The 26278-nt window shown below is 39.8% G+C and overlaps 1 protein-coding gene across 2 annotated transcripts in view; it reads right to left on the bottom strand.

Annotated features, from left to right (window-relative positions):
* Positions 1 to 613: 613 nt before the first annotated feature.
* The window catches only part of ABHD3 (abhydrolase domain containing 3, phospholipase), a 72944-nt gene continuing 47279 nt past the window's right edge, over positions 614 to 26278 (bottom strand). The window contains exons 5-9 of one of the 2 annotated variants that reach the window (XM_060173561.1): positions 20810 to 20922; positions 16035 to 16208; positions 10529 to 10577; positions 10285 to 10450; positions 614 to 1473 (exon numbers count right to left, since the gene is read on the bottom strand). In XM_060173561.1, the coding sequence (XP_060029544.1) occupies positions 1295 to 1473; positions 10285 to 10450; positions 10529 to 10577; positions 16035 to 16208; positions 20810 to 20922 (681 nt within the window). In that variant the 3' untranslated portion in view covers positions 614 to 1294. The remainder of the gene's footprint in view (positions 1474 to 10284; positions 10451 to 10528; positions 10578 to 16034; positions 16209 to 20809; positions 20923 to 26278) is intronic. The other variant, XM_060173562.1, reaches the window with a different exon arrangement.

Genomic DNA, 26278 nt, shown 5'->3' on the forward strand with positions numbered 1-26278 from the left:
CTTAACCAAGAACCTGTATCTTTGATAACATGTGTAAGCTTCTCCCCCCGAGAGTTCTTGTGATAGAAGATAAGATTTACATTCCTGAAGTCACTGCTCAACAGGCTTTCTATGGCTAGAAGTATTTTTAATTGGTGCAAATAGTGTGTGTAACAATATGGGAGCAATGAAACAAAACAGTTTTAATGTGAACTTATGATAAATTACTCTTCGAAGATTACTTTTTTGGTAGATAAAAACTCACAGAGAGGGGAGTTAGGTGGTAGGTAATGCAGCGGATTAAGCTCAGGTGGCACAAAGCGCAAGGATCTGCGTAAGGATCCCGGTTCGAGACCCTGACTCCTCACTTGCAGGGGAGTTGCTTCACAGGTGGTGAAGCAGGTCTGTAGGTGTCTGTCTTTCTCCCTCTCTGTCTTCCCCTCCCCTCCCCATTTCTCTCTGTCCTATCCAACAATGACATCAATAACAATAATAATGATAACCACAATGACAATAAAACAAGGGCAACAAAAGGGAAAAAACAGCCTCCAGGAAGTGGATTTGTGGTGCAGGCACAGAGCCCTAGCAATAACCCTGGAGGGGAAAAAAAAAAACAAAAAACCTCACAAACAACTTAAAATGGTACAATTCATTTTAATACAATGATATATAAGTATGCACATAATTAAAAAAATAAGCATGTAAGCTATAATCATTACAAACATAAATTAGCCTTCCTGAATTTAATATTGAGTAAAAGAGCCTGTATAGAAGTCAGTCTAATATTGTTGCATGTCTTTTAAAGTTAGAATAAATATTTAGCATGTTGTATATTACACTATTTCAGCTTATTCAGTATATTCAACTATTCCATCATCATTAGATATAAACATCCCTAGGAATGTGTCAACTTGGAACATACATTCAAATAGTCTAAATCTCTTAACAGTCATTAGAGTATTATTAAAACACATAAAATGAGTAATCTGAAAAAAGAAAATACTAACCTAAAGTAAACCCTGAGGAATTAAAATCCCTTTACACAATAGTTTTGGTTAAGTGCAATTTCATGTTTGTACTACATTAGTTAAGGTCATATTGGGTAAGGCATAGTAAAAATAAAATCTACATAATCATAATCTGAATCTATGTTTAATCTCTTGCTACAAAGTTAGTCTATTTCCTCAAACAGCAGTTCTGCATGTTGTCTTGGGCTTCCTCACACCTGCTGGCTTATTTGCTCTGTATACAGCAGTTGATTTCTGTGTATTAAGCGGAGCTGCCCCTTTATGGTGTTCCAGACAGAATGCACTTGTCACATGCTAGAGAGTTCATGGCCATGCTCGATCATGGCCTGCACGAATTGCTTGAAGACTCGGTCCATGTAAGTGGACTGCCTTGGCCAGATTCCCTCCAGAAAACCAATATGGCCTCCATAAGAAGTTAGGACCAAAGCAACATTAGGATTTTGTTTAGCAGTTTCTATTGGAATAGCTTGGAAAAAGAGAGAGAGAGAGAGATTAAAGAGGGGGAGGGTGAGAAAAAAATGTGATTTATATAATTTTTTGTTAAGAAAAATATACACCATTATCATTTCCAATCATAATTAAACCACCTCTAAACAAAGAAACATATGGGTATGGGTAGACAGCACAATAGCTATGCAAAGAGATTCGACTGCCTGAGGTTCCAGAGTCCCAGGTTCAACATCCCTGTACCATCATAAGCCAGAACTGAGCAGTGCTCAGGTCAAAAAAAAGGAACAAGTAATGGCATCAAGGACATCAACAACAATAACTACAACAATAATAAAAAAGGGCAACAAAAGGGAATAAATAAATAAATAAATATATTTTTAAAAAAGAGTGGGGTTCCAGTGGTGGCGCAGCGGGGTAAGCGCACATGGCGCAAAGCCTAAGGGCCTGCGCAAGGATCCTGGTTCGAGCTCCCGGCTCCCCACCTGAAGAGAAGTTGTTTCACAAACGGTGAAGCAGATCTGCAGGTATCTTTCTCTCCCTCTCTCTTTCTTCCCCTCCTCTCTCTAGTTCTCTCTGTCCTATCCAACGACATCAATAAGCACAATAATAATAGCCACAACAACAATAAAACAAAAAGAGCAACAAAAGGGAAAAAATAGCCTCCAGGAGCAGTGGATTCATAGTACAGGCACAAGCCCAGCGATAACCTTGGAGTCAAAAAAAAAAAAAAAAGAGTACTTTCCCATCAATGGTTCTTCTTTCTGATGCTTCTATGTTAGAGCTTTTCTCTCATTTTACACTGAAGAAAACTCTCTGTCCTTGAACATTTCCATGAAAGTGGCACCTGCAGACAGTATAGTCATGTTTCATGGGGAACAGTTTTTGTTTCCCCCCAGGAACAGTATAAAGGAAAATTATGTCTGAATTGATTCCTTGCTTTCTTAATTCAAGAAATAAGAAATTTGGAAAAGAGAGAGAAAAAAGAAATGTGGAATTTGGTACCAAAAATATGTATGTATGTATGTAAACATAAGTAAACAAATACAAGATTATTAAATTCATCATATATTAAGGCTCAGTAGACTTGACCTCTAATTTTTTTCCAATGAAATTTCCTAATATATTTTTATAAAACTTTTACCTTATTATCTCCCTAAATACTTTGACCTGCCAACACACATATGCAGCAGAGAAGCAATTACAGAAGCCAGACACACACCCCCACCTTCTGTACCCCAAAAAAGAATTTTTTCCATATTCCCAGAGAAGGGGAGAAATGGTAGGGGAAGATGACTAGAGGGCTCTGAACCCCAGTCCATCAGGATCCAGAGAGAGAAGAAAAAAGGAAAGAAGTAGTAAGAAGTATAGCTGTGACTTCAAATAGAAGAGACAGCAGAACCATAGAAAAAATGGGGAAAATAGGTAGATAGATAGACAGTTGTAGATATAATAGTCAACCTATTATCTGTGACATTGGGAGAATTACTGCAGTTTCTGATGGAGTAAATGGGAACGCAGAACTTTGGGGGTGGGAGCAGTGTGAAATTGTACCTGTTATTTTATAATTTTGTAAATCACTAATAAAAATAAATTATTCTGGGGCTGGGAAGGCAGCATAATTGTTATGCAAATGATTTTCATTCCTGAGGCTTCTAGGTCCCAGGTTCAATCCCCAGAAGCACCCTAAGCCACAGGTGAGCAGTGCTCTGGTCTTTCTGAAATTCTGTCATAAAATAAAATTAAATTCTACTTCAGAAAATCCCTAAGGCCTAGAGCAAGAAAATTACCTATCATTTCTCTGGGGATAACATTTTATTGTGCGATTTGTAATTGTAAGTAACTCTAAATGACTGGAACTTTTGGCCTTTGACCACAAATGACCAGAAAATGAAACTGAACTTTGAATAGTAAATTGAATAGTGATTTGTTTAGCATATTTTCATTTTATTAAAATGTAGGGTTTCTCCATCCACCTTTAAACTTCACTGACCCTTCTTTTACAAATATAAGTTTCCCAGCATTTGTTCTAGCCCATTGGTAAAAACTGAAACTGAGGGTGGAGGGTAGATAGCATAATGGTTATGCAAACAGATTCTCATGCCTGAGGCTCCAAAGTCCCAGGTTCAATCCTCCACACCACCATAAGCCAGAGCTGAACAGTGTTCTGGTTAAAAAAATAAAAAATAAAAAAAAATAAAATAAAATAAAAAGAAACTACAACATTTGGGAGTCAGTGGTAGCGCGATGTTCTACACCAAAGCATCATTCACCAAGCATCACCTTTTGTGCTGTTCTTGGTGCTCCCATGTGTCTCCCAGAAAGGCAAGGCACATGCTCTACATATCTAGCTATCTCTCTCCAGAACCTTGAGTCCTTTATAGAGCCACTAGTTGGCATCAGAAATCCTAATTTTTTTTTTTGTCAACTTAACCTAAGTCATGAATTTTTTTTTTCCTTTATTGGGGAATTAATGTTTTACATTCAACAGTAAATACAGTAGTTTGTACATGCATAACATTCCCCAGTTTCCCATTTAACAATACAACCCCCACTATGTCATTTATCATCCTTCATGGACCTGTATTCTCCCCACCCACCCACTCCCATCCCAGAGTCTTTTACTTTGGTGCGATATGCCAATATCAGGTTCTACTTGTGTTTTCTTTTCTGCTCTTGTTATTCAACTTCTGCCTGAGAGTGAGATCATCCCATATTCATCCTTCTGTTTCTCACTTATTTCACTCAACATGATTTTTTTCAAGGTCCATCTAAGATCGGCTGAAAACGGTGAAGTCACCATTTTTTACAGCTGAGTAGTATTCCATTGTGTATATAGCACAACTTGCTCAGCCACTCATCTGTCATTGGACACCTGGATTGCTTCCAGGTTTTGGCTATTACAAATTGTGCTGCCAAGAACATATGTGTACACAGATCTTTTTGGATGGATGTGTTGGGTTCTTTAGGACATATCCCCAGGAGAGGAATTGCAGGGTCATAGGGTAGTTCCATTTCTAGCCTTCTGAGAGTTCTCCAGACTGTTCTCCACAGAGGTTGAACCAATTTGCATTCCCACCAGCAGTGTAGGAGGGTTCCTTTGACCCCACACCCTCTCCAGCATTTGCTGCTGTGACCTTTTCTGATGTATGACATTCTCACAGGAGTGAAGTGATATCTCACTGTTGTCTTTATTTGCATTTCTCTGACAATCAGAGACTTGGAGCATTTTTTCATATGTTTCTCAGCCTTTTGGATCTCTTCTATGGTGAATATTCTGTCCAAGTCCTCCCCCCATTTTTGGATGGTCTTATTTGTTGTCTTGTTGTTGAGTCTGGCAAGCTCTTTATATATGTTGGTTATTAAACTCTTATCTGATGTATGGCATGTAAAGATCTTCTCCCATTCTGTGAGGGGTCTCTTGGTTTGGGTAGTGGTTTCTTTTGCTGTGAAGAAGCTTTTTAATTTGATGTAGTCCCATAGGTTTATACTTGTCTTAGTCTTCTTTGTAATTGGATTTGTTTCATTGAAAATGACTTTAAAATTTATGCGGAAAAGAATTCTGCCAGTATTTTCCTCTAAGTATCTGATAGTTTCTGGTCTAAAATCCAAGTCCTTGATCCACTTGGAATTTACTTTTGTATTTGGTGAAATACAGTGATTCAGTTTCATTCTTCTGCATGTTTCAACCCATTGTTTCCAACACCATTTGTTGAAGAGACTCTGCTTTCCCCATTTAGTAGTATAGGCACCTTTGTCAAAGATTAGATATCCATAGGTGTGGGGCCAAGTCATGAATTTTTAACTCTCACACAAGTAATGACACTAGGTTTTTTTCTTGGTTTAACATCTAAGTGGGAATTTCTAGGATAGTGTAAGTATTCACCATTCTTTGAATCATCTTTAATTTCTCAAAACTAGAATGAATTTATAATTTTGCGTTACTATTAAATATGAATGAATGAATCTAAAAATGATGATCTAGTGTCTAGCTATAAACATGATCTGTTATAAGAATGTAGATGGTTTAAAAAAAAAGAAAAAAGGGGGAAAAAAGAATGTAGATGGTTAATATCAGTCAGATTTATTCCATTTAGCCATTATTTGTTCCTTTTTTTTGACCTGAGCTCTGCTCAGCTCTGGCTTATGGTGGTACAGGGATGTTGAACCTGGGACTCTGGGGGGAAAGCTTTACGAGTGGTGAAGCAGGGCTGCAGGTGTCTCTCTCTCCCTATCACCCCCTTCCCTCTTGCTTTCTGTTTGTCTCTATCCAATAAACACAGATTTTAAAAAGGAGATAAAAGGGGGTCAGGCGGTAGCACAGTGGGTTTAGCACACATGGCGCAAAGCGGTGACCAGCGGAAGGATCCCTGTTCCAGCTCCCGGACGCCCTCCTGCAGGGGAGTTGCTTTACAGGCAGTGAAGCAGGTCTGCAGGTGTCTATCTTTCTCTCCCCCTCTCTATCTTCCCCTCCTTTCTACATTTCTCTCTGTCCTATCCAACAACAACAACATCAATAACAATGATAATAATAACCACAACAATGGTAAAACAGGGTAACAAAAGGGAAAAAATGGCCTCCAGGAGCAGTGGATTCATTGTGCAGGCACCAAGCCCCGGCAATAACCCTGAAGGCAAATAAACAAACAAACAAACAAATAAATAAATAGGGAAGTCCAGAGGTAGTGCAGTCGGTTAAGCGCACGTGGCGCGAAGCACAAGGACCGGCTTAAGGATCCAGGTTTGAACCCCTGGCTCCCCACCTGCATGGGGAGTTGCTTCACAGGTGGTGAAGCAGGTCTGCAGGTGTCTATCCCCCCCCACCGTCCGTCTTCCCCTCCTCTCTCCACAACAATGGCAACAAAAGGGAAAATAAATAAATAAAATATATTAAAAGATCTTTTAAAAAGATTTTTTAAAATAAAGAATGGAAAAAATTGAGAGCCATTATTTGTTTAAAAACTCTCATAATCGTGGTCCAGGAGGTGGTGCAGTGGATAAAACACTGAACTCTCAAGCATGAGGGTTAGGGTTAGGGTTAGGGTTAGGGTTAGGGTTAGGGTTAGGGTTAGGCAGCACATGTAGCAGAAAAGATGTCTAGTTCTTCCTCTCTCCTATCTTTATCATAAATAAATAAATAAAATATTAAAAATTCTCATAATGTGTTAAAATACAGGGTTTACATATTTAAAATTGAAAATATTTGGATAGAAGAGACTTAGGTAGAATACCTGCATTGCCTTTCATGTGACACAAGTTCAAGTTCCAGCACCAAATGGGAGGTGTCAGTGGAGAAAGTTCACTGTTGTGTTGTCCCACTTTTTTTGCATCTCTCTATCTGAACAAAAATGGTAGCCCAGAGCTGTGAAACAGTGGCTCTAGTTACACACACACACACACACACACACACACACACACACACACCATCAAATACTTAACCATCATCCAAACAAAGACACTCCTCACAGAATGGGAGATCTTCACATGCTATACATCAGATGAGGCTAATAACTAAAATATATAAAGAGCTCACCAAACTTAACAAATGACCCAATCCAAAAGTGGGCAGAGGATATGAACAGAATATTCACTACAGAAGGAATACAAAAGGCCAACAGACGTGAAAAATTGCTTCAAGTCACTGATTGTCAGAGAAATGCAAATAAAGACAACAATGAGATACCACCTCACCCCTGTGAGAATGTCATACATCAAAAAATGACAGTAGCAACAAGTGCTGGAGAGGCTGTGGGGACAAAGGAACCCTACTGCACTGCTGGTGGGACTGTAATTGGTTCAACCCCTGTGAAGAGCATTCTGGAAAACCCTCACAAGGCTAGAAATAGACTTTCCAGTAATTCCTCTCCTAAGGACTCAATCACACCCATCAAAAAAGATCTGTGTATACCTATGTTCATAGCAGCACAATTCATAATAGCCAAAAACTGGAAGCAACCCACATGTCCAACAACAGCTGAGTGTCTGAAAAAGCTGTGGTATATATATACACAATGGAATACTAGGCAGCTACTAAGAATAATGAACCCATCTTCTTTGATACATCTTGGATGGAGCTAGAAGGAATCATGTTAAGTGAGATAACAAGAGAAAGATAAATATGGGATGATCCCACTCATAAACAGAAATTGAGAGAGAAAAACAGAAAGGGAAACACAAAGCAGAATCTAAGTTTGGAGTATTGCACCACAGTAAAAAACTTGTGGGGTGAGAGGGTAGATTTTCAGCTCCACTCACTGTAGGGGGTCGGGGTAGGGACACAGATTCTAGAATGGGTGGTGGGAATAGTGTTAATATAAAATACTATTGACTAATAGTCTTATAAATCATTTTTTAATTAAAATGAGGGGAAAAACAGATTGAATACCTTGAGGTTCTGAATGCATAGATTTCAGTTCTGAGTATATATTCCTTCAATCTAAGCACTTAAGGTTTCAAATTAGTAAACTGAATTTCAACACTGGGCTCATACTGTTAATGCATTTCTAATAACTTTTTAAAAAATACTAAATTACCTATAATCTTACGTCAGGGAGACCAGAAGCAACCAATCTTGTCAGGATATGATATACTTACTTGTAAATAGTATTAAATGACATAAATCATGGTAAGGTCTTGTATAGAACCTCTGGGCTTTGCTTGTTTTCCTTCATGCTTCTCTTGATGCAAACCATTTGATGCTGCATTTGCTGAGCTCAGCCTAATCATTGCAAATCAATGCAAATCAGTGCCACCTTGGTATGTTTCACTTTGGATTGTGTCCAGGGAACCCAAGTCTTGGAAGGCAACCTTCCAGCTCCACTACTTGGGTGAGACCTTTCCTAGCTCATAGGACTAAGTTCCATTTTGGGTGGCACACCTCCTGGCAGAGTTAAAGAACCTAGATATAGACCAGGGACCATAAGATAGGGCATACTTGCACATGCACCCGTAAGTTAGGGGAAAATGTATACCTTAAAGTAAAAGTGCAGAATAGTCTACAGTTACTCAATAAGTGCAGCATGTAAGTAGAATGACACCATAAAAAAAGACACCATAAAGTACTTAATCAAATAGTTTCTACTGGGGGTCGGATGGTAGCACAGTGGGTTAAGCACACATGGTGCAAAGTGCAAGGACTGTCGTTAAGGATCCCAGTTCGAGCCCCTGGCTCCCCACCTACAGGGGGGGGTCCGCTTCACAAGCGGTGTAGCAGGTCTGCAGGTGTGTCTATCTTTCTCTCCCCCCACCATCTTCTCCTCCTCTCTCCATTTCTCTCTGTCCTATCCAACAACATCAGTGGCAACAATAACAACAATAACAAGGGCTGTAGTAAAAAGGGCAACAACAACAAAAAACAAATAGTTTCTACTTAGACCTAGATGCCCTCCTCACCTACTTCCCATTTCACTTCCCTCAATCACTCTAAGCCTAGCCCTGTCAGATAAAGAAAAGACAACAAAAGCTAGATAAGGGTAAGAGACTGGCATACATTAATGATGGCCATTTTGGTCACTACACCAGACCACCTCATCATCTGGGGCTCTAGTCAGGGAATCCTGGGATTCCCACATAGATATGATGAGCCTAGATCTCTAACAGATCCTTCTCTCCACTATCACTGGTCATCTCCATCAGGAATAACATCATAAACCATCTTGTGGGCCTCCACAGGACCTTGCCCTCAATGTAGAACAATAATGGTAGAAACTGTCCCACTCTCCAAAGGGAGGCTGGGTCAGCATACTCTGCCACTTGAGAAAGACTGTCCTGAAATGAGTGCAGCCTAGAATGTTCCCAGCTGTGACCATGGACTGCGAGTTCAGACTGGCAGGGATGCAGAGGTTACACAGGCTCCTGTGCTAGGTATGAATGGACATGGGCCCTAGGTCAGATCAATAGGGTTTATAGTTAATGATATTTATATACTTTTCCCACATTTGGGAGCTACTCTCTACCCTGATCCAGCTTTCTAGTCCTATTCTCAAAACGACACCATCTTCTCAGACAATACTCTCAGAACCTGCATGTTAGCTATCAGGCTCAGACAGAAATGAGTAAAGTCATGCCCCCCTGGAAATATATCTAAGATAGACTTCCTAGCTTCTTCCAACATGAAGATTCCAAATTTCACCTGCTCTATTCTTGCCTTTAGGTTCCTGTTTATTAAACAATTTGTTCTGCTTTTCATCTTAATGTTTTTCAGTTATCAAGTTGCAGATGCTACCATGAAGCCATCCTGACTTCCCTGGGCAGACAACCTCAACAATGTGTCCTGGAACATCACCTCCCCAGAGCCCTGCCCCACTAGGGAAAGACAGAAACTAGATGGGGGGTATGGACTGACCTGTCAATGCCTATGTCCAGTGGAGAAGCAATTACAGAAGCCAGAACTTCCACCTTCTGCACCCCTTAAAGATCTTTGGTCCATACTCCCAGAGGGATAAAGAACAGGAAAACTTCCAATGGAGGGGATGGGATGTGAAACTCTGGAGGTGGGAATTGTACAATTATACCACTCTTATCCTACAGTCTTGTCAATCATCACTAAATCATTCACAAAATCAAAAAAAAAAAAAAAGAAAAGAAAAAAAAAAAGGAAAAGGTAGCCCAGAGCTGTGAAACAGTGGTTCCAGTTCCATACATACACACCTGGAATGTTTAAATCGTTCTGAGATGAGACATACACTAAATTAAGACTACCTAGGTATTATTTTCTGCTTTGGGAGACCATATATGTGACTAACACTTTACTTCTTATTACTCTAATGTCTTTAAAAGAAGAATAATTAAGACAGCTATTTCAAAATATATATTCAAATGCTAATTTTACCATGACTGGGTGAGAAGACATCATCCACAGAATTCAGACATAGCACTGGAATTGCTACTGATTTCAGTCTATGATTTGGACTGGCATCAGTATAGTAATCATCAATTGTTCTATATCCAAACATGACTGAAGTAAATCGCTTATCAAATTCTCTGATGGATTTAGCCTGAAAAACAAAAACAGATTATATTTATTCTTACAATCCAAAAAGGAAGTAAAAATATCACACAATTTTCTTTCTTACCTTCATGACATGATCCATGTCAATTTGTTTTACAAACATATGCCGGTGCCTGGAATGAAAGAATTTCAAAAGTGAAAAAAAAAAAAGCTTATTCTCCTCTGGATCCTACCTCAAATACATAATAATAACAACAGCTGAGCAAAGGCACAGAGTTGGTACTCATGAAATATTTACTCATTGTTCACACGTATCCATAAACTAGGGCAAAATATATACCTGAAAGCAAAAGTACACAATAGTCTGCAGTGAGTACCCCCAACACTTCATATGCACTATTCCAGCTTTTAGGTCCATGATTGCTCAACAATTTGTTTGGCTTTGTATGTTAACTCTCTTTTCAGCCACCAGGTTCCAGATGCCAGCATGATGCCAACCAGACTTCCCTGGACAGATGACCCCACCTATGTGTCCTGGAGGTCCGCTTCCCCAGAGCCCCAACCTACTAGGGAAAGAGAGAGGCAGGCTGGGAGTATGGATTGACCAGTCAATGCCCATGTTCAGCGGGGAAGCAATAAGAGAAGCCAGACCTTCCACCTTCTGCATCCCACAATGACCTAGGGTCCATACTCCTAGAGGGATAAAGAATAAGAAAGCTATCAGGGGAAGGGATGGGATCCGGAGATCTGGTGGTGGGAATTGTGTGGAGTTGTATCCCTCTTACCCTATGGTTTTGTTAATATCTCCTTTTAAAAATAAATTTAAAAATTAAAAAAAATTACTTATTATCAGTAGAGAGGAAATAGCTTACCTAGCAGAAAACACACACACACACACACCTTACGTGAGTGAGGTGAGGTGAGCATCTGAGTGAGCCCTGTCACTACATGGAACATGTCAGGACAAGGGGGTCGCTGCACGGAGGTGGGGGTAGTGCTGCAGGATCTCCCCCACCCCTCTACTTGAAATGAAAGTCAGCCCAGGAGTGGCAGAATCACACAGGCAGGCACACACACTTACACACACACACACACACACCTACCTAGACATGGCAGGAGTATATCATTATTTTTCCTGAAAAGATCTTTCATTTTTTAAAATATTTATTTAATCCCTTTTGTTGTCCTTGTTTTATTGTTATAACTATTACTGCTGTTGTTCTTGGATAGGACAAAGAGAAATGGAGAGGGGAGGGGAAGAGAAAGATAGATACCTGCAGACCTGTTTCACTGCCTATAATGTGACCCCCCTGCAGGTGGGGAGCTGGGGGCTTGAACCGGGATCTTTATGCCGGTTCTTGCGCTTTGCACGACATATGCTTAACTCGCTGCACTACCGCCTGACTCCCAAAACATTTTAATACTCATTTGTTTTATATGACAAGACAGAGAGAAATTAAGAGAGAAGCGTCAATAGAGAGGAGGGACAGACATGCTTCACTGTCCATGAAGCCACCCCTGCAGGTGGGGACTGGAGGATTGAACCTGGGTCTTTGCACAGGGCAATATGTGCACCACTGCCCTGGCCTCTGAAAACATTTAGGCATTTAAAAAATTTTTTAAAAATTTTTATTCCCTTTTGTTGCCCTTGGCATTTTACTGTTGTAGTTATTGTTGTTATTGATGTCGTCATTGTTGGATAGGACAGAGAGAAATGGAGAGAGGAGGGGAAGACAGAGAGGAGGAGAGAAAGACAGACACCAGCAGGCCTGCTTCACCACTTGTGAAGCGACTCCCCTGCAGGTGGGGAACCGGGGGCTCGAACCGGGATCCTTATGTCAGTCCTTGCACTTTGCGCCATGTGCGCTTAACCCGCTGCGCTACCGCCCAACTCTCGAGACTGGCATACTTTAACGATGACTCTTTAGTCACTATCAGGACACCCCATCAGCTGGGGCCCTAGTAGGGGAGTCTTGAGATTCCCAAACAGACATGATGAGCCTAGACCTCCACTAGATCCTGCTCTCCATTGTTATGGGTCATCTTTATCAGGAACAACACAATAGATTACTTTGTGGGCCCCCATAGGACCTTGCCCTCAACGTGGATCGACAACGGTAGAGAATGTTCCATCCTCTAAAGGGAGGCTATCTTCCACCTGAGTAAGATGGGCCCTGAAATTGGGGCAGCTTAGAATGTTTCTACTCATGACCACAGAATGTGAGCTCAGATATACAGGGATGCAGAGGTCACATAGGCTTCTAAGCTGAATATGGGCCCCAGATCACATCAAATCGATGGGTCTTACAGTCAACAATATTTATACACCTTTTCCATATTTGGGATCTACTCTTTTTCCTGATTCAGCTTCCTGGTCCTTTTCCAGCCATGACATCATCTCCCTAGACAATAATTTGGATCCACCTGCATATCAGATGTCAGGCTCAGGAAAAAAAAAAACAGTACAGTCATGGGCTCTTTGGAATATAACTAAAATAGGACTACTAACTATCTACAAAACGAAGACCCCCAACTCTTTAAAAAATTTTTTTTTCATTATCTTTATTTATTTATTGGATAAAGACAGCCAGAAATTGAGAGGGAAGGGGGTGATAGAGAGGGAGAGAGACATCTGCAACACTGCTTCACCACTTATGAAGCTTTCCCCTGGATCCTTGTGCATTGTGTAATGTGTGCTCAACCAGGTGTGCTACCACCCGCAACCCCCCCCCCCCCATTCTTCACCTGCACTATTCCAGCCTTTAGGTTCATGATTAGTCAACAGTTTGTTTGGCTTTATATGTTAACTCTTTTTTCAGCCACCAGGTTCCAGATGCTACTGTGATGCCAACCGGACTTCCCTGGCAGAGGACCCCACCAATGTGTCCTGAAGCCTCACTTCCCCATAGCCCCGCCCCACTAGGGAAAGAGAGACACAGGCTGGGAGTATGGATCGACCTGCCAATGCCCATGTTCAGCGGGGAAGCAATTACAGAAGCCAGACCTTCCACCTTCTGCACCCCATAATGACCCTGGGTCCATGCTCCCCGAGGGATAAAGAACAGGAACGCTATCAGGTGAGGGGATGGGATATGGAGTTTTGGTGGTGGCAATTGTGTACCCCTCTTATCCTGTGTTTTTTGTCAGTGTTTCCCCCCTTTTTAAAAATTTATTTATTGGGGAATTAATTACATTCAACAGTAAATACAATAGTTTGTATCCCTTTTTCTTATATTTATTTTCCCTTTTGTTGCCCTTGTTTTTTATTGTTGTAGTTATTATTGTTGTATTGATGTCATGTCATTGTTGTTGGATAGGATGGAGAGAAATGGAGAGAGGAGGGGAAGACAGACACCTACAGACCTACTTCACCGCCTGTGAAGTGACTCCCCTGCCTGTGGGGAGCCAGGGGCTGGAACTGGGATCCTTAGTCGGTCCTGGTGGTTTGCGCCACCTGCGCTTAACCAGCTGCGCTACAGCTCGACTCCCCAGTATTTCCTTTTTATAAATAAATTTTTTTAAAAAAATGTTGCTGTTAAACCAGTTCTGCCACAAAAAAAGGGGGGAGCTTAAGGTAAAAGTTTTGGATAACTTACTTATGTGCTTGTACATGCAGTTTAAAAATGTTGGTCACTTTTCTTGTTATAAGCAATATTTACTGCCATACAGGGCATTGCACATACATGAGTTCCTGGTGTACTTTCTTTTTCCTTTTCAATTTCAAATTCAGAGAGGGAGCTTCTCCTAGTGCTGCGTATGGGGCTCGTGTGGTGCCAGGGGCTCTAATACAGGTCCCTGTATAAGGCCAAGTGTGCACTCTACTGGCTGAGCTACTTCCTGGTCCTTAACCAATATTTTAAATCATTCTTTTCATTTTTGCTGTTGTCTTCTATTTTGTTGACCTTAAATACTTAATTATATAATTCTTTTAAAACTAGGATTTTTTTTTTGTCTTTCCTTTTTCACCAGGATTATCACTGGGTCTTAATACTTGTACCACTCCAGCATTCCAGGAGGTCATTTTGTACTTTTCTTTTTCTCTAGATAGAGGGTGAGTGACAGAAATAATAGAGAGGGTGAGAGAAAGAAGGGCAAGACAGCACCACTTCATTGCCCCTAAGGTTCCCTCCCTTACCTCTCCCCTCAGGTTCTCCCAGGTGGTGTTCTGAGGATCAATCCAAGGTCCTCACACATGGTAAGTGAGTCAACTGCTATTTCCCTTCTTTAAAATTTTTTTTTTTTTTTAGATAGAGAGGAAGAGGGAGGGGGAGGGGGAGGGGGAGGCGGGAGGGAGGAACAGAGAGAGAGAGAGAGAGAGAGAGAGAGAGAGAGGGATCGCGATTATATCATTGAAGCTTCTTTCAATGAGGTAAGGGCCAGACTTGAACCTGGATCATGCACATGGCCAAGCAACAGATATACTAAGTTTAACCCTACGTTTAATGTTAACTTTCAGGTTAACTATGAATCTCACTAAGTCATACACAAACTATATTATTTAACTAAACTTTACATTAAATTTATCAATTCACTTAAAGTGTGTATTAATAGTCTTTAATAAATAAATAAATAAAACCCTCTGTTCTTTGCATTTTGAAGCAAGGCTACAGGTGTTTCTTTGTCTCTTCCTCTCTATGCCCCCCTTCCCTCTCGATTTCTGTCTCTATCCAATAAGTAAATAAAGATAATTAAGAAAAAAGATAATTATGTACTAATAAAATTAACCACAAGTAGAAAGTCTAGGGAAACAGCCCATAATGTCAATCGACACACTTAATAATGTCTTCAGTATTGAACTAATCTAGAGCAGTGACCTTCAAAGTGGGGCACCGATGCCCGGATCATACAGGGTGACTACTGGTATACAGAAAGGAACTACCATAGTCTTTATTTACATTTTTAGCTTGCACTTAAAATCATTTTTGTATAAGTTCACTTTTTTTGGGGTGTTGATGTTGTTGTTTTTAGATAGGACAGAGAGAAATGGAGAGAGGAGGGAAGACAGAGAGGGGGAGAGAAAGACACCTGCAGACATGCTTCACCGCCTGTGAAGCGACTCCCCTACAGGTGGGGAACCTGGGGCTTGAACCAGGGAAAGAAGGGTTCTTATCAGCACATATTATTTATAAAGAAAATACAAGATTCTCAAAAGTAGCCAACTCAGATTAATATAATTTTGTTTTCTATGTATTTACAATTTATATTTATTGATTGCCAAAAAAGCACTTGAATTATAAATTGTTTAGTAATGTATATGTAACTTAGCAGTTTATGTTTTTCAGTGTTTTGATTGTTGAGGTATAGAAGGCAAAATATTTGGATATACCAATTTTTAAAAATTTATTTTCTTTTTGTTGCCCTTGTTTTTATTGTTGTAGTTATTATTGTGGTTGATGTCATTGTTGTTAGATAGGACAGAGAGAAATGGAGAGAGGAGGGGAAGACAGAGAGGGGGAGAGAAAGACAAGACACCTGCAGACCTGCTTCATCGCTTATGAAGCGACTCCCCTGCAGGTGGGGAGCTGGGGGCTTGAACCCGGATCCTTATGCTGGTCCTTGAGCTTTGCACCACATGCGCTAACCCACTGCGTTACCGCCCCTGGATATACCAAAATTTAAAGATGACTCACTTATTAACTGAAGACTGGAGGCAGGCTGTCAAATAGTAATTAAAAAGCAGCCAGTTGAGTGGTTTTTCCAGTGACTCTGAACATGCAAAAGTATTCCAGCCAACTGAAAAAGTTGCAGCTGCCTTCAAAGGAGTTTTTGGTCCAATTTTGCCCAGGTAATTTAAAAGTAGCATTCTAAAGTGAAGAGAAAATAAGCTTGATGAATTTCTTACACCTCTCAAGACATCCCAATTTTAATGTATTTATTTAATGGAAGAGGGGAAATGAGCAGAACAGGTTCTGTTTTTTTGTTTGTTTGTTTGTTTTCAGCCAGAGCATTGATCAGCTTCCTGTGGTGAAGGAGACTTTGGAGCCTCAGGCCTGATAGTCACTTTGTATAACCACTATGCTACCTACTGGCACCCCAGCATTTTTCTCTAACACACTCTAGCCACTTAGCCACCTCTTTAGTCACAAGACATCCCATTTCTAACTATGGTTTGTTTTTGTTTTTTTGCCTCCAGGATTATCGCCGGGGCTCCACTGTACCTAGAGGCCATTTTTTCCCTTTTGTTGCCCTTGTTGTTTATCATTGTTCTTTTTATTGCTGTCATTGTTGTTGGACAGGACAAAGAGAAATGGAGAGGAAAGACCCCCTGAAAGTGGGGAGCTGGGGGCTCAAACCGGGATCCTTACGCTGGTCCTTGTGCTTTGTGCCATGTGCACTGAACCCACTACGCTATTGCCCAGCCACCACTATGGTATTTATTTTAACTATGGAAATAGAAATACACAAACTATTATTTATCTTGGAAAAGTGTTCAATTGTCTTCACTCTTTCCTTAAGTTAAAAATACTTATTTATTAATTCTGGAGGTGGTACAGTGTATAAGGTACATAAGTGCATGGGGTCCCAAGTTTGACCCCTAGCATTGTATGTGCCAGAATAATGCTCTCTCTAGTTCTTTCCCCTTCTCTGGGTCATAAATATTTAAAAAATTACTTACTTATCTTGTAGTTAACTATTGTGAATGAGATAATATATATGTACATATAAATACACATATTTATTATATGTGTCCTTCTATGAAGTAAAACGAGAAATTCACATAACAGTTTTTATTTCTTCTTAAATAATATTGTGGATTTATTATAAATATGCAAACCCCTGGGTCTTAGTCTCTAGTTAAATGTTTGCTTCAGTATGTAAGGCTTGTCCTGGATTTCTTTTTAAACTGCAGCATGGCTCAGCTCTGTACTATGCTCGTGATGAAGACTGAACATGGGACTTTGGAGCCTCAGCAACGAAAGCATTTTTGCATAATCATTATGCTATCTCACCTGCCCATAAACTTTAAGGCCTACTAAGAGAGAGGGTACCAGAACATAACACTGGCACATGTGACTCCAGGAACTGAACCTGGGATCAAACCATGGACCCCGGACTTTATTTAAGTCCAATGTCCTGGCCACCATGCCACCTTCCAGGCTGCACAGCAAGTTTTTTTTCTTCCTATTTTTTATTTGTGATTGATAGTGAGCTACAAGATAATAAAAACACAGTGTAGGGGCCAGGTGGTGGTGGCACACCCAGTTAAGCACACATAGTACTAAGCGCAAGGACCCACTCAAGGATCCAGATTTGAGCCCCCAACCCCCCCTCCACTTGCAGAGGGGAAGCTTCACAAGTGGCAAAGCAGGTCAGCAGGTATCTATCTTTCTCTCGTCCTCTCTCAATTTCTCTCTGTCCTACCCAATAAAATGGAAAATGATGGCTGCCAGGAGCAGAGGATTCTTAGTGCCAGCATTGAGCTCCAGCAATAACCCTGAACGCAAAAAAAAAAAAAAAAAAAAAGAGTTGGGTGGTAGCGCAAAGCACAAGGACTGGTGTGAGGATCTGGGTTCGAGCCCCCTGCTCCCTACCTGCAGGGGAGTTGCTTCACAGGCAGTGAAGCAGGTCTGCAGGTGTCTATCTTTTTCTCCCCCTCTCTATCTCTCTGTCCTATCCAACAACAACGACAACAATAAAAAACAAAGGCAACAAAAGGGAATAAATAAAATAAAATGAAAATACAGTGTGTAGTTCCGTACTACGCCCTCAGAAATGTTTTATATAAGGATACACATAAACAGTATTTTCAGTTTTGCCGTATGTTGCAACTACTCCATTCAAAAACAGTAATAGGCAAGTCAATGTGTAATAGGCAAGTCAGTGTGACTGTGGCTCAGTAAAATATTACATATAAGCACATTTAAATTTCATACTTCTTTATATGTCATGGAGTATTACAAATATATACATATTAATAAAGCATGAAAACGTCAGCCTGGGTGTCATGCATAGAGCCCTAGTGTCATAAAACAAAACACCATCAAAAGTCAACCTACAAAGCAGTAATTGAAGAAATGTAGAAATAGCTGGCTAACTGGTGACATTTAGAAAATACTGTTTTCTTTTCCAGATGTGATAACAGTGTTATGGTTTACAATTTTTTTAAAGAGACTACCTTATAAAGATAACTACCAGTGATACTTGAAATTTATTTGAAAATAATTAATATTAGGAGGGGATAAAATTGTAATAAAAAATTACCCATGAGTTGGTAATTACTGAAGATTAGTGATAACAGCTTTACTGGAGTTGGGTGATGAGTATATATGGAGAATCATGTCTTTGTATTTTCTACAGTGGTAAAAGCTTACTTACCAATTCATTTGGAGGCTGTAATCTAACTGGCTCAGGAGTGGCTGTGGTTCCTTGGTCAGCCTCAATTCTGGCTCAAAACCTTTACTTGGCCCCCAGCATCACAAGTTGGGGATTATTAACCCAGTCTACTATGACTCTAGGCATAAGGATCTTTGACAATAATCCCTTTTTTATATTTTATTTATGTTGTATGGAGACAGAGAAATTGGGAAGGGAAGGAGAGGCATTGGCTGGCACCTATATCACTGCTTCACTTCTTGTGAAACTTCCCCATGCATGTGGGGGCTGGGAGGTTGAACCTGGGTCCCAATGCACTGTAACATGCTGCTCTACTGGGTATGCCACCACGTAGCCCCCATAAGTGTCTTTGATAGACTATGCTTTTGTCTGCTGCATCTCCAGAAGAAAAAAAAAGTGTTAAACTTTAAAACACATCTCCAAGTAGTAACCCATTTGGGAATATGTCCCAGTGCTAGGCAACTAGAAAGGGTACTTTCTTCAAACAATTCACAAGACATTAATATTCAACCAGCTGCAAAGGCTAATGGTCAAGTTCTGCCTCAGGCACTGAGGCTTCAGTGTGACATGAATAAGCATTTCCCAGGAGCTTCTGAATAAAGAATCTGGGCCTGTTTATATAATATCTGGCCTTAAAAAAAAATCACTAGTTTATAGGACCAAGGAAAAAAAAGGCTTATCTGGTACACTGTCCTTTAAGGTTCACCTTCTGGGGCAAAGGAAAGAGGTGAAATATTGTCCATTACACATAATTCTGCTTGAGTTCTCTGCACTAATTCAGAGTTCTTGCTTTACTAGGTCAAGTCAGACTTTCCATGCTAATGTAAGAAACTTAGTTTTTCTTAATTCTCTTCTTAGTTTTATGTTTATCAGGATCTAAAAAGCTGTGGTTAAAATTTATTTTTCAGTCTACCATTTGTAAAAGTAGTTTATTTTCAAAGCTTTTAACAAACTGAGAATTGAAATGACAAGTTAAGCACAAGATTAAGGAAAATATTTTCTATTTCATGTGTTTGTTGATTAAAACATAGTTTTGGGTAAGTGGTTCAGTGGGTAGAGCACATGCTTTGCAAACCTAAGACCCCAGTTTCCATCCCAAGCACTACATATGCCAGCGCTAAGTGGTACTTTGGCTTCTCTCTTCCAAAGAAAATAAAGATTTAAAAATAATTCTGACAACGGTTTAAAATTTGACCATTGTAAAATCTTACATAAGTAGAACTTTGGATTTTATTAATACTAGGACAAAAATATAAACAGTCAGTAGAACTGAACCTAAATATGGCAAATAAAAGTTCAAAGTAAACCCCTATGTTACTGCAAACAGCACAGATTATAATAATATACGTATGCTTAAAATATCAGAGGGAGCAAGGTTAACAACAGAATTTCAGTGTTTCCAAACAGCATTCCAGGTTAGGTCCATTTGGCCAGCAACAAAGCAAAACAAACAATAGAAAAAAAATCACCACCTGAGGAAAAACCATTTTGAAGGCCTCTTCAATTTAGAGAGAGCAATGAGTGAGTGTTTCCATGGATGGCTGGAGCAATGAGAGTTAAGTTACAATTTCAGCTTCCTGAGTGACCTAGAGAAGTGAGTTAGAGGAATGACTGGGAGCACGTCAGGAAATTTGAAGGCCAACATGAAAACCAGCCAAGTGATGAAATCATCTTCCTAGGGTTCAGATGAGCCTTTAGGGTCATAAAATCCTGACTACCTCAAGAGGGACTTTATCTCTGACACCACAATGGCCAGTAATGAAGGGAAACACCTGAACTAACTCCTTCCTTCCTTCAGCTACATGTGATCAAATCATATGAAATGAACATGTATTTTACTTAAAAAAGATTTAACTGTTATTTACTTGAGAGAAAGACTGAGACCAAACACTGGAATATAGTGGTGCCAAGGATTGAACCTGGGGCTTCTGAGGCCTGTGCTCTAACACTGAAATATCTCCCTGCCCTTAAACATTCACTTTAAGATGACTATGTTGTTTACAATCCTCTGAAAGAGGCAGCTGGTAAAGACCACTTCCCTCTGAGACATTTTAGAAAAGAAAAACCTTACCCTCCCATTGAAACCCCTGCAGCCAGAAAAGGAGCTGAAGGATACAGGCTGTGTACATGGTGAATAACTGTCTCCAAGTCTTCAGTGTTAGCACAACAGTAAGTCCTTGGCGTCTGTAAGCAGTGACAGGTAAAGCACAAAAAGTAAAAATATGAGGTTGATTATTTATGTAATGCAGAGATGCAGAAAAGAGCAAGAAATCATAATATGAAATATTGTATACATGTTTAGTAGTAGTAGCAGCTTAAATATACATATTTTTGCATTCATTTAAAAATGTCCTTTAAATTGAACACTAGAGTTGACACTAACAAAATCAGGTAGTTTTGATACAATTGGAGCAAGAACAATACTAACGCCTTAAATAGATAAGCAACACTCTGTTCAGATGTGTCCCTGACTTACCAGGAGCAGGTTCGATTTAAGAAGAAAAAGTGGGAAGTCACATTTTTATACAAGAAAAAAAAAAAAAGTCTGACAAAAAATTTTTATTAAAAAAAAAAAAGTCAAACAAGTAAACAAAAAAGGCTACCTGGTAATGCCAGCAACTTTTTAAAAATCATGACTCATCCCTAAGGAGGGGAACTACTTTGTCTCCTCATTTTATACTAATGGAAGGAACATGGTCTCCTGGCACTGCTTTCCCTTTAGTTGAAGCTCTGTCTGAGTTGGTGCAGTACATTGAAATTTAAATATTAAATATGTTGAGCTGGTTATGCCTCAACACGGAGTACATTAAAACAAATGGTTTTAATGTGAACCTTGTCAACAAGGTTTTGTTTCTAGAGAAGAGCTTCACAGATGCCTCATTTGATCTGGGAAGGAGAGAGAAAGTATACTCAGCTGTGACCTTGGGAGAACCACTGCAGTTTCCAGGAAGGAAATGGGACACAGAATTCTGATGGAATTCTGTGGAACTGTACCCTTGTTATCTTGTAAACCAATATTAAATCACTAGCAACAACAACAAAAAATACAACTCACACCAGATTTTTAAATAGGAAAGGAAGTATGTAAGATTAAAAATTAGGAATTCATTAATAAGGACAGGAATCCAGAAACATTACTTTAATAAAAAGATAAAAACCAGTTCTCTTCACACCCAATTTAAATTTTTCAAAAAATTATGATCATAATAGGAAGGTAACGTGTCAATAAGGTCACTAAGTTACTAAGAAGCCATCTGGAAAAATCCCAATTTTCAAATCTCTCTCCACAGTTAAGCCCAAACCTATACTACCTAGTGTCTACTGTCATATGGGACTCTCCAAGAGTCAAATGTTAGCTGATACTGGTTTTTATTTTATTTATTTATTTATTTGTCATTATTAGTGACTTAATGATGGTCAACAAGATTGTGGGATAAGAGGGGTACAAGTCATACAATTCCCACCACCAGAGTGCCATATCCCATTCCCTCCATTAGAAGGTTCCCTAGTCTTTATCCCTCTGGGAGAATGGACCAAAGATCTCTAAGGGGCTCAGAAGGTCAGAAATATGACTTCTTATCGAAAGCTATCAAGGGAGGAGATGGGATACGGAGTTCTGATGGTGGGAATTGTGTGGAGTTGTACCATTCTTATCCTATGGTTTTGTCAGTGTTTCTTTTTTATAAATAAATTAAATAAATAAATTAAAAAAAATCTGACTTCTGTAATTGCTTCTCTGCTGGACATGGGCGTTGACAGGCCAATCCATACCCCCAGCCTGACCTGACACTATTTATAGTGACTAATAATTTACTGGATAACAAAATTTGTCTCCACAAAACCCTGAGTAAGATTCTGTGACTGGGCTGAGGAGACAAAATAATGATTATGCAAAAGACTTTTATGCCTGAGGCTCTAAGATCCCAGGTTCAATCCCCAGCACCATTATAAACCAGTCTCAATTTCTTTTTTATTTTTTATTAATAATTTATTATTTCCTTTTTTGACATACAATTTCCCCCTCATATTAATGAAACAGTGATTTATATGACTACAAATTAATAGGAGAGTACATAAACACTATTCCCACTACCAAAAGATTATGTCCACTCCCCCACCCCCCACCCCGCCACCCTGGGGAAGCCAAACATCCACCCTCACCCTCACCCCAGGGTTTTACTTTGGTGCCCTACCCCAGATTCAGTCAAATCCTGCTTTTAGTTTCCCTTTCTGTTCTTTTTTTCTCAATTTCTGTTTATGAGTGGGATCATCTCATACTTGTCTTTATCTTTCTGACTTAGCTCACTTAACGTAATTCCTTCTAGCTCCCATCCAAGATGGGTCAGAGAAGGTGGGTTCATTGTTCTTAATAGCTGCATAGTCAGTCTCAATTTCTTGTCTGTCTGTCTTTCTCTTTCATCAAAATAAATATTAAAAAAGAGAAAAATCATAGGACCTTTTACTACAGAATGCAAGATATTAAAAAAAAGATAGAAGAAGAAAAGAGAGACAGAAGGCAAGAAGGAGAGAGGGAAAGAGACTATAGCACCAAAGCTTTCTCAGTGCTGTGGGGATTTCACCTGTGTGTAAGGCAAAGCAGGTGAGCTCTCTGGTCAGCAAAGTAATCTTTAAAAAAGATTTATTTGGGTGGGGTGGACAGCATAATGCTTATGCAAAGAGACTCTCATGCCTGAGGCTTTGAAGTCCAAGGTTCAATCCCTTGCACTACCAAAGCCAGAGCTGAGCAGGGCTTTGGTAATAAATACAAAAAATAAAAAAGATTTATTTATTTGCCATACAAGCACACATTAGACAACAAGAAAAAGCTCAAGTAGCCCTGATGGCAAAAAGGGGGAGATAGTCTTTTTAAAATTTTTAATATGTTTTAAATCTTTATTTATTTATTGGATAGACACAGCCAGAAATTAAGAGGGAAGGGGGTGATAGACAGGGAAAGAGATACCTGCAGCACTACTTCGCCGCTCGTGAAGCTTTCCCCCTGCAGGTGGGGACCGAGGACTCTAACCTGGGTCCTTGCACACTGTAACATGTACGCTCAACCAGGTGTGCCACCACCCGGCCCCAGGGAGTATTCTATAAATATTTCTTTATGTAACGCCACTGATCAAAATCCGGATCTTGAATACATGCTTTGTCACTAGCCACAGAGCTACTTCCCAGGCCCATTTTTTAGCCAGAAATTGAAAATGGAAGAGAAGATAGCGAGGGAGGGAGAGGGAGAGGGAGAGGGAGAGGGAGAGGGAGAGAGAGAGAGAGAGAGAGAGAAACCTGCAGCCCTGCTTCAGCACTTATAAAGCCTCCCCACCTGCAGGTGGGGACCAGGGGCTTGAACCCGGGTCCTTGCACACTGTAATGTCTGTGCTTAACCAGATGCACCACGGCCTGGCCCCTCCCAGGCCCAATTTATTAACTTATATATATATTTTTTCTTCTTTTTTTAAATTTATTTGTTTATTGGGGAATTAGTTTTACATTCAACAGTAAATACAATAGTTTGTACATGCATAACATTCCCCAGATTCCCATTTAACAATACAACCCCCACTATGTCATTTATCATCCTTCATGGACCTGTATTCTCCCCACCCACCCACTCCCATCCCAGAGTCTTTTACTTTGGTGCAATACGCCAATTCCATTTCAGGTTCTACTTGTGTTTTCTTTTCTGATCTGTTTTTCAACTTCTGCCTGAGAGCGAGATCATCCCATATTCATCCTTCTGTTTCTGACTTATTTCACTCAACATGATTTTTTCAAGGTCCATCTAAGATCGGCTGAAAACGGTGAAGTCACCATTTTTTACAGCTGAGTAGTATTCCATTGTGTATATATACCACAACTTGCTCAGCCACTCATCTGTTGTTGGACACCTGGGTTGCTTCCAGGTTTTGACTATGACAAATTGTGCTGCTAAGAACATATGTGTACACAGATCTTTTTGGATGGATGTGTTGGGTTCTTTAGGATATATCCCCAGGAGAGGAATTGCAGGGTCATAGGGAAGGTCCATTTCTAGCCTTCTGAGCGTTCTCCAGACTGTACTCCACAGAGGTTGGACCAATTTACATTCCCACCAGCAGTGCAGGAGGGTTCCTTTGATCCCACACCCTCTCCAACATTTGCTGCTGTGACCTTTTCTGATGTATGACATTCTCACAGGAGTGAAGTGATATCTCATTGTTGTCTTTATTTGCATTTCTCTAACAATCAGAGACTTGGAGCATTTTTTCATGTGTTTCTCGGCCTTTTGGATCTCTTCTGTGGTGAATATTCTGTCCAAGTCCTCCCCCCATTTTTGGATGGTCTTATTTGTTGTCTTGTTGTTGAGTCTGGCAAGCTCTTTATATATGTTGGTTATTAAACTCTTATCTGATGTATGGCATGTAAAGATCTTCTCCCATTCTGTGAGGGGTCTCTTGGTTTGGGTAGTGGTTTCTTTTGCTGTTAAGAAGCTTTTTAATTTGATGTAGTCCCCTAGGTTTATACTTGCCTTAGTCTTCCTTGTAATTGGATTTGTTTCATTGAAAGTGTCTTTAAAATTTATGCGGAAAAGAGTTCTGCCAATATTTTCCTCTAAGTATTTGATAGTTTGTGGTCTAACATCCAAGTCCTTGATCCACTTGGAATTTACTTTTGTATTTGGTCAAATACAGTGATTCAGTTTCATTCTTCTGCATGTTTCAACCCATTGTTTCCAACACCATTTGTTGAAGACACTCTGCTTTCCCCATGTAATAGTCTGGGCACCTTTGTCAAAGATTAGATGTCCATAGGTGTGGGGCCTCATTTCTGGGCTCTCAATTCTATTCCACTGGTCAGTGTGTCTATTCATGTTCCAGTACCAAGCAGTTTTGATGACAATGGCCCTATAATACAGTTTGAGATCTGGGAGTGTGATGCCTCCAGTTCTGTTCTTTTTTCTCAAGATTATTTTGGCAATTCTAGGTCTTTTCTGGTTCCAGATAAACATTTGTAGCATTTGTTCTATTCTCCTAAAAAATGTGGTTGGGATCTTGATGGGGATAGCATTAAATCTGTAGATGGCTCTGGGTAATATATTCATTTTGATGATGTTAATTCTTCCAACCCATGAACATGGAATATCTTTCCACTTCTTTGTGTCTTTTTCAATTTCTTTGAGTAGTGACTCATAATTTTCAGTATACAAGTCTTTCACTTCCTTGGTTAGGTTTACTCCTAGATATTTTATTGTTTTTGTTGCTATAGTAAAAGGAATTGATTTCTGGATTTCAATTTCTTCTTAGTGTTTGCATAGAGGAATGACACTGACTTTTGAATGTTAATTTTATAGCCTGACACCTTACTGTATTGCCTAATGATTTCCAAAAGCTTCTTGCTGGATTCCTTAGGTTTTTCCATGTATACTATCATGTCATCTGCAAATAAGGAGAGTTTGACCTCTTCTCTTCCAATCCCCTTTAATTCCTTGCTCCTGCCTGATTGCTATGGCAAGAACTTCCAACACTATGTTGAATAGTAATGGTGATAGTGGGCAGCC

The sequence above is a fragment of the Erinaceus europaeus genome, chromosome 15 (assembly GCF_950295315.1).
Source record: "Erinaceus europaeus chromosome 15, mEriEur2.1, whole genome shotgun sequence".
Lineage (NCBI taxonomy): Eukaryota > Metazoa > Chordata > Mammalia > Eulipotyphla > Erinaceidae > Erinaceus > Erinaceus europaeus.